General features: G+C 42.1%; 2 protein-coding genes across 12 annotated transcripts in view; both read right to left on the reverse strand.

Moving 5' to 3' along the window:
- The window catches only part of LOC126404337 (endophilin-A1-like), a 100,464-nt gene extending 92,819 nt beyond the window's left edge, over nucleotides 1-7,645 (reverse strand). Inside the window, exon 1 of the mRNA XM_050067514.1 lies at nucleotides 7,531-7,645. The gene's annotated coding sequence lies outside the window, so the exon portion shown is untranslated. The remainder of the gene's footprint in view (nucleotides 1-7,530) is intronic.
- LOC126404293 (gastrula zinc finger protein XlCGF57.1-like) overlaps nucleotides 2,016-12,347 on the reverse strand; it is a 99,591-nt gene continuing 89,259 nt past the window's right edge. For 6 of the 11 annotated variants that reach the window (XM_050067438.1, XM_050067431.1, XM_050067429.1 and 3 more), the window contains one exon: nucleotides 2,016-3,950. In XM_050067438.1, the coding sequence (XP_049923395.1) occupies nucleotides 2,254-3,950 (1,697 nt within the window). In that variant the 3' untranslated portion in view covers nucleotides 2,016-2,253. Of the gene's footprint in view, nucleotides 3,969-7,530; nucleotides 7,816-12,347 lie in introns of those variants that run through there. The other 5 variants (XM_050067435.1, XM_050067436.1, XM_050067437.1 and 2 more) reach the window with 4 other exon arrangements.

A 12,347-nucleotide genomic window follows, 5' to 3' on the forward strand; every position in this document is an offset into this window, starting at 1 on the left:
TGATATACAATATAAATAGTTTAGGGCCCAACACTGACCCCTGGGGGACACCACAAACAATGTCCAAACATGAGGAACAAACATCACCCAGCATAACAAACTGCTGTCTCTTCTGTAGATAGCTCTTAATCCAGTCTGACACGATACCTCTGATGCCATATCGTTCCAGCTTTTTCAGTAATAGCTTATGGTTGATTGCGTCAAAGGCTTTCTTGATATCAATAAATATTCCAATTGCATATTTCTTTTGCTCAATAGCGTTTGTGGTTTCTTCAATTGCTTCTATTATTGCTAGTGATGTTGACCTGTTTGGGCTGAAACCATACTGACTGTCAGAGAGTAATTTGTGTTTTACTATGAATGTATCCAGTCTATTACTAGAGAGAGATAAGAGTTTTTCTAGTATTTTGGAAAATTGTGGAAGTAAGGAGATAGGTCTGTAGTTGGTGAAATGATGTTTGTTCCCAGTTTTGTACAGCAGAATGACTTTGGCTATTTTCATTTTGTTTGGAAATGAACCAGTTTGAAATGATAAATTACAGATGGATGTTAATGGTTTTGAAATCCCTTCAATGACCTCTTTCACTATTGTCATATCAATGTCATTATAATCAGTTGACTTTTTGTTTTTACATTTTTTAACAATGTCCAATATTTCTTTCTCTTCCACCGCTTTGAGAAACACTGAGTTGGGATTTCCTTCTATCAATATATCCATATTGTTTCCAACTGTCCCTGGATCAGAGATTTTTTCTGCAAGGTCGGGTCCCACATTTACAAAAAATTTATTTAGATCAGCCACATCACTTCTATTACAAATTACATTATCCTTATCCATAAAGTACTCTGGATAGTCTATTTGTTTAGAACTACTTCTTATAATGCTGTTTAATATACCCCACATTCCTTTAATATTGTTTTTGTCATCGTCTAATATTTTCCTATAATAATCTTTCTTGCTTGTCCTTATAATATGAGTTAACTTTTTTTTCCTTTTATATCTATTTTCTGCCTCTTTAGTTCTCAGTCTTATGAATTCTCTGTGTAGTGTATTTTTCTTTTTGCAGGCGTTTTGCAATCCCTTTGTTTTTGTTATATTTCAGTTTTCTTGTATATTCTTTAATTGGACAGCTTTTGCCATATAATTGCTTAAAAACTCTCAAAAATACTTCATATGCATTGTCCACATTGTTTTCTTGGTATACTGCCTCCCAATGTTGTGCCAGTAATTCATTCCTGAATGTGTTTATTGATTCCCCTGACCTCATTCTCCTGTACTCTATTTGCCTGACTGTCTTTTTTGTTCCTGTGATTGTAATCATAGATAATAAAAACAGGTAGATGATCACTGATGTCATTAATTAGAATACCACTTATTATTTTGTCTTTAATGTCGTTAGTGTATATGTTGTCTATCAAAGTAGCACAATTGAATGTAATTCTGGTGGGTCTGGTGATTTTTGGAAAAAGACTCAAACTGTACATTGTATTAATAAATGCATCTGTTGTTTTATGCATATGTGGATTTAATATATCAATACTGAAATCACCACATATGAAAACAACTTTTTTACTTTGTTTTGAAAACATACCCTCTATCCATTCTCTGAAAATGTCAATATTTGTACCTGGTGCCCTGTATATGCAGCTAACTACAATATTCTTATTCTTTTCTTCACATATTTCAATGGTTATACATTCTAGTAGGCTGTCAACCACAGTTGTCATACTTTCAATTACTTTGTAGTTCAGGTTTTTATCCACATATATGGCAACTCCTCCCCCACCTTTGTTTTCCCTGTTTATATTCCTTAATTCATAACCTTCCAGTTCAAAGTCCATCCTTTTTTCAGTATTGATCCAAGTTTCCGATATTGCAATTATGCTAAATGGATGTGAAAATGTCTGTAAATATTCCTTACTGTTATTTAAGTTGGCATAGAGGCTTCTGCTGTTGAAATGGATAACTGATAATTACATATGGTTTTGAGTTTGATGAGGCTGTTGCAGGACTGACCAATAACACACTGATAGTTTCTGAGTTGTTTTGGTCAAGTGAACCTTTGGTGACAAACACTGCAGTGAAAGGTTTTTCTCCTGTGTGGGTTTTCATGTGTTGGTGCAACTGTCCAGTGTGTGTAAAAGATTTCATACAAACACGGAAGCTGAAAGGTCAATCTCTTATTTGAATTCTCGTGTGTTTTTTAAGTCTTATTCCATATTTTAAAAAATTGTACAAACTGAGCAGCTGAATCACTTTCCTGTATCATGAGTTCTCATGTGTGTATATAAATTTCCACTCTGTCTAAATGATTTCCCACAAACTGCACAGCTAAATGGTTTCTCTCCTGTATGGCAGGTCATGTGTGCCTTAAGGACTCCACTGTTACCAAATCTTTTCCCACACTCAGAGCAGCTAAATGGCTTCTCTCCTGAATGAGATCTCATGTGTATCTTTAGACTTCCACTGTGAGCAAATCTTTTCCTACACTCAGAGCAGCCAAATGGCTTCTCTCCTGTATGAGATCTCATGTGTTTTTTCAGATTTCCACTTTGACCAAATCCTCTCCCACACTCAGAGCAGCTGAATGGTTTCTCTCCTGTGTGATATCTCATGTGGTCCTTCAGATGTTCACTTCGACTAAATCTTTTCCCACACTCAGAGCAGCTAAATAGTTTCTCTCCTGTGTGCGATTTCACATGCTTCTTCAGATGTGCACTTTGACTGAAACTTTTCCCACATTCAGAGCAGCTAAATGGTTTTTCTCCTGTATGAACTTTCATGTGTTTCTTCAGATCTCCACCTTGACCAAATGTTTTACTACACATGGAACAGCTAAACGGTTTCTCTCCTGTATGAGATCTCATGTGGACCTTCAGATTTTCACTATGACCAAATCGTTTCCCACACTCAGGGCAGCTAAATGGTTTCTCTCCTGTATGAGATCTAATATGTCTTTTCAGATTTCCATTTTGAGCAAATCGTTTCCCACATTCAGAGCAGCTAAATGGTTTCTCCCCTGTATGAGATCTCATGTGTTTTCTACGATCATCACTGTGGCAAAATCTTTTCCCACACTCAGAGCAGCTGTATGGTTTTTCTCCTGTATGGGATTTCCTGTGTCTCTTTAGATGTCCACTTTGGCCAAATACTTTCCCACACTCAGAGCAGCTAAATGGTTTCTCCCCTGTATGAGATCTCATGTGTTTTCTAAGATCTCCACTGTGGCCAAATACTTTCCCACACTCAGAGCAGCTAAAGGGTTTCTTACTTACAATCACATCACTGACAGGGACTTGATCATTTTTCAGAGAGTTTAAACCTGACTGAGGTTCTCTGGTCTCCGTCCAATCATCACTGTCATCAGTCTCAGGTTGTAAATGTGTATCTGGATCTGGTTTCTCTTCATCATCTTCACTCTTCACAGGGACAGGAGTGGATGTGAACTTGGTGATATCATCCTCCTCCAGCCCTTGAAGCTGCTCTCCCTCCTGACTGATCCAGAGTTCCTCCTGTTCCTCTTTGATGTGTGGAGGCTCTGGGTCCTCCAGGTCCACACTGGAGCTCTCAGGTTCAGAGGACTCTCCAGTCTTGTCAGCAGTCTCAGGTTGTAAATGTGTATCTGGATCTGAGTTCCTGGCTGGTTCTGCTCCTCCACAGTCCTCTCCCTCTGCTTCTGTTTCCATCTGTTCAGTGTGTCTTTGATGAAGCTGTGAGGACTGAGGTTTCTCTTCATCATCTTCACTCTTCACAGGGACAGGAGTGGATGTGAACTTGGTGATATCATCCTCCTCCAGCCCTTGAAGCTGCTCTCCCTCCTGACTGATCCAGAGTTCCTCCTGTTCCTCTTTAATGTGTGGAGGCTCTGGGTCCTCCTGGTCCACACTGGAGCTCCACTCCTGCTGCTCAGGGGGAACCTCTTCTTTAACCACCAACAGCTGCTGGACGTCTGCAGGACATTGACCAGCTGCAACATTAACATGATGCACACATTAATGCTTCAATAATTACATTCTTGAAACATAAATTTTGATGGAGTGAAACATGATACAGATATGATCTACTTCTGTGTTTCAAAATAAGGTGTTACAACGGATAAATACAAAATACACTTTGGGAAATCGAATTTATTGGATCCTCATCACAGGAAGTAAACACTAGGGCTGTAGTCTCCTGGTCGACTAGTCGATTATTTGGTCACTATGTTCTCGTCCGACCAAATTCTCATTAGTTGAATAATCGCCGTGTTACTTTCATAAGGAGAAAAGTGCTACATCAACAGCTTTCCAGGACTAATTCATTATTTCCTGCGGTGGGGGGACAGGCTAAGTTACCTGTGAAAACGGGGGTGTTTTCAAAACACCCCCGTTGTTGACAGAAAGTTGGATTCGCCCACGCTCAGCCTTGCAGTGACGCAGACCTCCTGTCAGTTTTTGTATACCGACACCTTTTCCCTCAGTGGAAACGAGGCTTGTATCTACTTGTATTTCACAGATAAAAAACAATAAATTGTGAAGACCGTAAAGTCTCCACTAAAATAGCATCTTAAGTCTTGTGTGTGATTCATCCTGGCTTCATATGAGCAGAGGAAATCTACGCTCGTCGCAAGGGTAATTTATACAATATAAAATGCCATAGGCTGGCGCTAATAGCGTTAGCATTAGGGATGCACATGATTAACCGTTTAACCGTTAACCGATAACAAGAACTTTGACCGATTAACACTATCGGTTGTTTTTTTTTTTTTTGGCCACTTGTGTCAATCAACTCATGGGGGTGTGTCGACACGTGCAGACTACTGACTCGTGCAGTCCGCCCTATTTAGCAATTCGCAGCAAAAATGAGTAATGTGTGGGACCATTTTGACCGAAAGAATGATGAGGTTATTTGCAAAATATGCAGTGCAACACTGAAATATAGCAGTAGTACGAACACAATGCAATACCACTTGCGAAGCAAACATCCACAAGCATCAGATGATGGAGGACTACAGCCAACTTTGCTCTCCATGATAGCGGGGAGAAGATGCGACGCGCGGCGGTCTGAGCAGATAACTCAGAAAATTTGTTCGATGGTGGAGAAGGACATTTTGCCTATCAGCGTGGTCAGTGGCGAGGGTTTTCAGGAGCTACTGGGCTATATCGAGCCTAATTACCAAATCCCATCAAGACCGACCATTACCCGTCGACTTGAAGCCCGTTATGAAGAGAGAAAAAAAGAACTTAAAGCACAGCTTGCAAGCACAAAGTTCGTGGCTCTTACAACGGACTGCTGGACCGCGCTCACAACGGAGAGCTATGTGACAATTACATGTCACTATATCGATGAGGATTGGAAAGTTAAATCTGCCGTCCTGCTAACACAGAGTATGCCAAGCAGACACACAGCTGACAACCTCGCAGCTAAACTAAATGATGCGGTGGAGACATGGGGACTCAGTGGGAAAGTGTCTGCATGCGTCCACGATAACGCACGCAACATTGTGGCTGCCAACTCTCCCGGACGGGTGAACTGGGACTCAGTCCCCTGTTTTGCGCATACACTGCAGCTGGCGGTAAATGATGGATTCAACATTTTTGTGCATCGTGTTATTGTTGCAGCTGGGCGGCTTGTCAGACACTTCAACCACAGCACTCCTGCATGCAAAGCACTGGAGGCCAAACAAGACCAAATGCAGCTTCCAAAACACAAACTTATCCAGTCGTGTAAAACAAGATGGAACTCGGTGTGTGACATGTTCGCAAGACTCCTGGAACAACGGTGGGCAGTTACAGCTGTTCTGTCCGACCGAACAGTTACAAAACTGCAAGAAGCCAGAACTCTTGAGATCCGAGACGAGTACTGGCAGATAATGGAGGAGATTGCGCTGGTTTTGGAGACGTTAAAATGTGCGACCACCGTCATGTCCACAGAAAAGGAGGTGTCAGTTTCCAACATTTATCCCATCACCTTCAGCTTGCTAAACAAACACCTGACGAGAGCTGAAGATGACGGCCAGAGAGTGAGAGAGTTCAAGGCGAAGGTCCGGCAGTCATTGTGTGACCGGATGGGGGTAAGCTATTTAGCTATAATAGTAGCCTAATTATTATAATTATTATTATGCTTTGTTCTGTTATGAAATAAGAGGGAAATTAATTAGGCTATAATACTGTTCACCACAGGTTGATACGGAGGAGTTGGTGGCCAAGCCAGCGCTGATCGCCTGTGTCCTGGACCCACGCCATAAACATCTCAGGTTTTTTTCACCAAGGGAGAAAGAAGCCGCAAAAGCAAAACTACTGGAAATCTGTGCTACTATGGAAGTAGCCACTGAAGATGAGCCTGTCGCTGGTGCTGCTTGTGGAGGTGATGAGACAGGTGGCGCTTTGGGTGAGGACGCGGAGACAGCGGTGTCTGCTGCCCAGGCTGGAGTCCGGTGCCGCCCGGGCAGTGCCATGATGTTGCTCCTGGGAGATGACTACAGCACCCCTTAACAAGGTGATGATCCAAAGGCAGAGGTGGATACCTATATGAAAGACAATCTACCCTCACTGGATACTAATCCTCTTGATTGGTGGAAAATTCAACAAACGCGCTTCCCGAGGCTGGCCACTCTAGTGAGGCGCTACCTCTGTGTTCCCGGGACATCTGTGCCGTCTGAGCGGGTGTTCTCCGCTGCGGGTCTCTCAGTGAACTCTGGAGCATGTTGACATGTTGTTCTTTCTTAATCAAAACCCGTGAGCTGTCTGACAGAGGACTGAGGTACGTAGGCCTGTCCTGATTATTTTATTTTGAGGACTGAAATTTTCGTCTAAAAAAAAACAAAAAACAAAAACAAACAAACATTTTTTTTGTGTGTTTTTTTTAACAGCGCCGCCGCCGAGAGCATTTATGTGTGTTTCAGTTTTACTAATCTGTTGGCTGTTGCTATTTATTTTAATAAGTTACAAAATATGATACACGGGAGATATAGGCAGGCTATACTATTTGCTATTTTATTTTAAGAAATTACCGGTATAAGTTATTTTTTAAGTTACGCGTGAGGACTTCCAGTGGCTATAGGCTATGTGCCACTTATGCACAGTTATGATTCAAAGTGTTTTTGTTTTGTTAATCTGGCTGTTGTTATTTATCCTATTTGTAGCCTATATATAGGCCTAAGTTTAAATATTTTTGATAGGCTACACGAGAGCCTACTCCGCTACTTATTTTATTTATTTCAATAAATTTTTATCTATTTCCAGAAGGAAAAATAGCTAACTACGACAGAGAAGCTAACTACGACAGAGAAGCTAACGGCACCAGAGAAGCTAACGGCACCGAAGAAGCTAACGACACCAGGGAAGCTAACGGCACCGGAGAAGCTAACGACACCACAGAAGCTAACGGCACCACAGAAGCTAACGGCACCAGGGAAGCTAACGGCACCGGATAAGCTAACGACACCACAGAAGCTAACGCGGCGTATAAACGTCGACAGACTGAATATTTATTGAACAAAGCTGCAGTTATATTATTAATAATGAACTTGTAATGTTTAATGAACAAACCTGCTCTGTGTAACCGAAGCTGAGGGTTGAAAACAGCGTCCAGTAGTTTCCGTTGTCGCTCGTTCTCCTCTTTTGATCGACAAAGTTCCTCCTCGTACTCTGCTATCGTTCTTTCAAACAGCCCAAATATCTCTTCAGCAGCCGCAGTTAGTCGCTGCTGCACCAACGATCTCAGCATTTGGACTTTAGACATGTTCACACTTTAAAAACACAACAAAGAGACTCTGCTAACACACGTTTCCACCAGACGCCATTTTGCTCAAACAATGTGACGTTCTTCTTCTTCTTTTTGTTTAACGGCGGTTGGCATCCAGCTTATTGGTGCATTACCGCCACCTTCTGTTCCGGAGTGTGGACCAAACAGTAGACTTACACTCTTATTCTTTTACCTGACCAGATCAAAAAAAACAAAACAATATTATACACATGATATATATATATATATATAAACACCCTTATCCTACTATAAACTCCCCACACCCATGTCAGCAACAGCAACCCTATTCTTCTACCCCTGCTTATCCATCAGATTCTATAATAAACACCTCTGTCCCTTAGGAAAGCTATCAGTACCCTAACCTGTGCTCTCTCACCCATACTCAGTAACCCCTTTAATGTAAATTCCTGCACCCTCAAGTCCTTCAGCCTATTCCTCATCACCTCTCTCTGCATCTCATACCTCCTACACCTCAGAACTACATGCTCCACTGACTCCTCCTCCTGACACCCCTCACACAGGCCTGTCTGGTGCTTCCCTATCAGTTTCAACGTTTTATTCAATGCACTATGCCCCAACCTTAACCTTGTCAACACAATCTCCTGTCTCCTGTGTCCACTGCTCATCCTTCCACCTCTAACACTCTTTTGGATTTGATAAAGATGCCTCCCTTTCTCCTCTCCATCCCACTTTTCTTGCCACATTAGATTGGTCTTTTCCCAGATTGCACATTTAACTTCTGCTTTGCTGATACTGAGCTGCATGTCTACATTTCCTTTCTTTAAAGCCCTCTTAGCCAACTCATCCGCCCTCTCATTCCCCCTCACCCCTACATGCGCTGGAACCCACAGAAACTTTACCTGACCTCCCTGATTGACTATTCTTGTCACTGACTGAAGGACTGAATACAGTATATCTTGATGGCTGTTTGAATGGAAAGACCTTAAGCTTGCTAGTACTGAAGATGAATCTGAACATATCAACGTCTTATCCAGACCAGCTTTCTCCACCCACCGTAATGCAACCAGCACTGCCACCATTTCCACTGTGTACACTCCTAACTTATTAGATGTCCTATTGATTCCAGTTCCTTTTGCTGGTACTGGCGCCCCAAATCCTGTCACTTCTGTCTCAGGTTGTTTAGCACCATCTGTGTAAATCTGTGTAAAATCACTATATTCTTTAGTTACATGAAATCTGAATGCACTCACCAAATCAATTATGCCTTTTTCCTTCCTTTTAGCCTCTAACAAATACCAGTCAATCTCAGGCCACACAAGCATCCATGAAGCCACCTCTGGATAAACCACTGTCGGGCTTATATTCAAACTGAATACTCCAAATTATTTTGCCATGTCATTCGCTACTTGCATAAAGTTTTGCCTGTGGCTCCTCCCATTCTCCCAGCACTCCTGCAAAAGTCCTTTCGTGGGGTGAGATTTGATGTGCCCCTGCAAATTAGCCCAGTAATTAGTCATCAGTTGCATCCTTCTTACTTCTAGAGGCATTTCACCCAATTCTACCTGTAGGGCAGGTACTGGTGAAGTCTTAATAGCCCCACTACACACTCTCAGAGCCTGTGCCTGAATCACATCCAACTTCCTCAAAAGAGACTTAGCTGCTGACCCATATGCTACACTGCCGTAGTCAATCACAGACCTCATCAATGCTACATATAGCCTCTTTAGCGCTGAACAGCTTGCCCCCCATTCCCTTCCAGTCAAACATCTCATCACATTTGTTACTTTTTTGCATTTTCCTTCTATTCTCCTGATATGATCTGCCCATGTTAGCCGTGAATCAAAAAGAACTCCCAGAAATTTAAACGTTCCAACCCTTTCTAAAGCTTTTCCATACATCTCCAGCTTCATCCCTTCCTCAATTCTTTTCCTGGTGAAAAATACTGTTTGTGTTTTTTCCACTGAGAACCTGCACCCCCACTCAAACCCCCACTCCACCACCTCATCAATTGCACCTTGAACTTTCCTTATTGCATGCTCCATGTTCCTTCCTCTTTTCCACAAGGCCCCATCATCTGCAAAAAGTGATCTGCCTATATCTGCCGGCACTTTTGAAAATACATCATTGATCATGATGATAAAGAGTAGCGGGCTTATCACACTCCCTTGAGGTGTACCATTTCCAACTTGGATTCCAACGTACTTCGATTTTCCTTCCAAATAGAAGATCCTTTATTCAGTTGAAAACTCTCCCACCAACACCCATCTTGTGTATTTTGATTAACAACCCCTCCTTCCACATCATGTCATAGGCTTTTTCAATATCAAAAAACACTGCAATAACTGATTCTTTATTTGCCTGGGCCTTCCTTATTTCAGATTCTAACCTTATCACCGGGTCCATGGTATTCCTGCCTTTCCTGAAACCACTCTGATAACTTGCCAACACTCCCCTCTTCTCAAGTTCATACGACAACCTTTCCGTTATCATCCTTTCCATTATCTTGCATATATTTGATGTCAACGCTATTGGCCTGTAACTAGTGGGTTTGGATGGATCCTTGCCAGGTTTTCTTATTGGAATCACTACTGCTTCTTTCCAGGCTCCTGGTAACCTTCCCTCCTCCCACACTCTGTTATAAAGATGCAGCAACTTCACTAATGCTCCTTTCCCCAAATGCTTTAACATGATGTAACACACCTGATCTTTCCCTGGAGAGGTTGGTCGTGACCTCTTTATTGCTCTCATCATCTCTGCCAAAGTAAATGGCTCATCAATTACGCCATCTGTATTTTCCTTCCTGTTTAACACACCTGGATGATGACTCATAGTTCTTTCTCTTCTCTGTCTCCCTTCTTCTGACAAATTTTCTGAACTGTGCACTTTTACAAAAGCCTTAACCATGATCTCTGCCTTTTCCCTGTTGGAAACGGCTGTCTCCTCCTCAGATGTTATGACCGGATAATCCCATTCCCTTCTGTCTCCTCCCATCTTCTTTATCATTCCCCATACCTCTCCCACTGGTGTTGTTCTTCCTAATTCATCGCAGAAATTCCTCCAGCTTGTCCTCTTAGCTTGACGTACTGTTCTTCTCACCACTGCCTGCGCCTTTTTGTACTGAATCAAATTCTGCATGTTATGGGTTCTTTTAACTTGTCTGAATGCTCTATTCCTATTTCTTACAGCCTGATGACATTCTTCTGTCCACCATGGTAGCAGCTTCCTGTTCTTCCTGCCTTTACTCCTGGGTATAGCTCCATCTGCTGCCCTTACAATCACTGATGTTACCTGTTTATTTATTTCATCAATGTCTCCAAGCATATCTATCCTGTTCATTGATTCCTCACTCAACCTCTGGAACTCATCCCACTCTGCTTTTCCAAATACCCACTTTGTGATTCCCCCACTTGCTCTCACTTCCACTCTCTCCCCCACCATGCATAAGACTGGGTAATGATCGCTGTCCATTGTTGATGCTGTCCAGACTTCCCAGTTACTAATTCCAGCCAAGGTGTTAGATACTAGAGTAATATCTAGTGCTGATTCAGTACCTGCTGTTATGTTTACCCTTGTTCCTCTGCCATCATTCACACACACCAAATCCCTTTCATCCATCAAATCTTCAATGACCTGTCCATTCGTGTCTGTTTGTGGCCCTCCCCACACTGCACTGCAAGCATTGAAATCTGCACACCAAATTACCTTATTTCTCTCTTGTCCTTTTATCCTTAATAGGCTATCCAAATCCAACCTCTTGCATGGGTTATAGTAGTTGATTATAACCACCTTCTCCCCTCTTTCCCATACTTCCACCACTACATATTCCTGGTCCACTACCCTTTCCAGTAGCCTATATGGAATGTCTTGTTTGATAAACGTAGCATAACCTCCTCCTCCCCCTTGACTTCTGTCTTTCCTTATCACTGTATATCCATGTACCACAAAGTCTAGATTTGGTTTTAACCATGTTTACTGCACGCAAATTACATCTGGTTTTTCAGCCATCTCTTTTATGAAATGCTTGAATTCCTGGCCATTAGCCAGTAGGCTCCTGGCATTCCATTGTAGGATGATTACCATAATTAGTATTAACCAACCCATGGTGTTTCCTGACTTGACTGATTAGTGAGGTTATCCCTCACTTCTTCCCATGTCAGTCCCACTAATCCCAAATGATGCACTGCTGCTTTAACAATCAGCTGGATTTTTTTCACTTTTTGACTTCACTTCAGCCGTACTGTTAACCACTCCTGCAATGAATGTTACCAAATCCCTTCTGTCCACATACATCCTGTCATTTGCTCTTTGTTGCAGCTCTCGACCTCCCACTGCTCCTTGATCATTAGTTTCATTGTTCTGTCCCCTTGACACTCTTACAGCTTCTGCATACGATATCCTTTTTTCCACTCTTACTTTTTGGATATTATTCTCCCTTTTCATAACCTCACATCCCCCATATGCCACATTATGGTCTCCTCCACAGTTACAACATTTTGGTTGCACCCCTGTTCCACACTTTCCATACTCATGGTCTCCCCCACATCTAGCACACCTCCTCTTCTCCTTACAGTTTTTGGCTATGTGTCCAAACCTTTGACAGTTAAAGCACCTTAACGGCTTTGGTACATAAACTCTCACC

This window comes from Epinephelus moara, chromosome 17 (genome assembly GCF_006386435.1).
Source record: "Epinephelus moara isolate mb chromosome 17, YSFRI_EMoa_1.0, whole genome shotgun sequence".
Lineage (NCBI taxonomy): Eukaryota > Metazoa > Chordata > Actinopteri > Perciformes > Serranidae > Epinephelus > Epinephelus moara.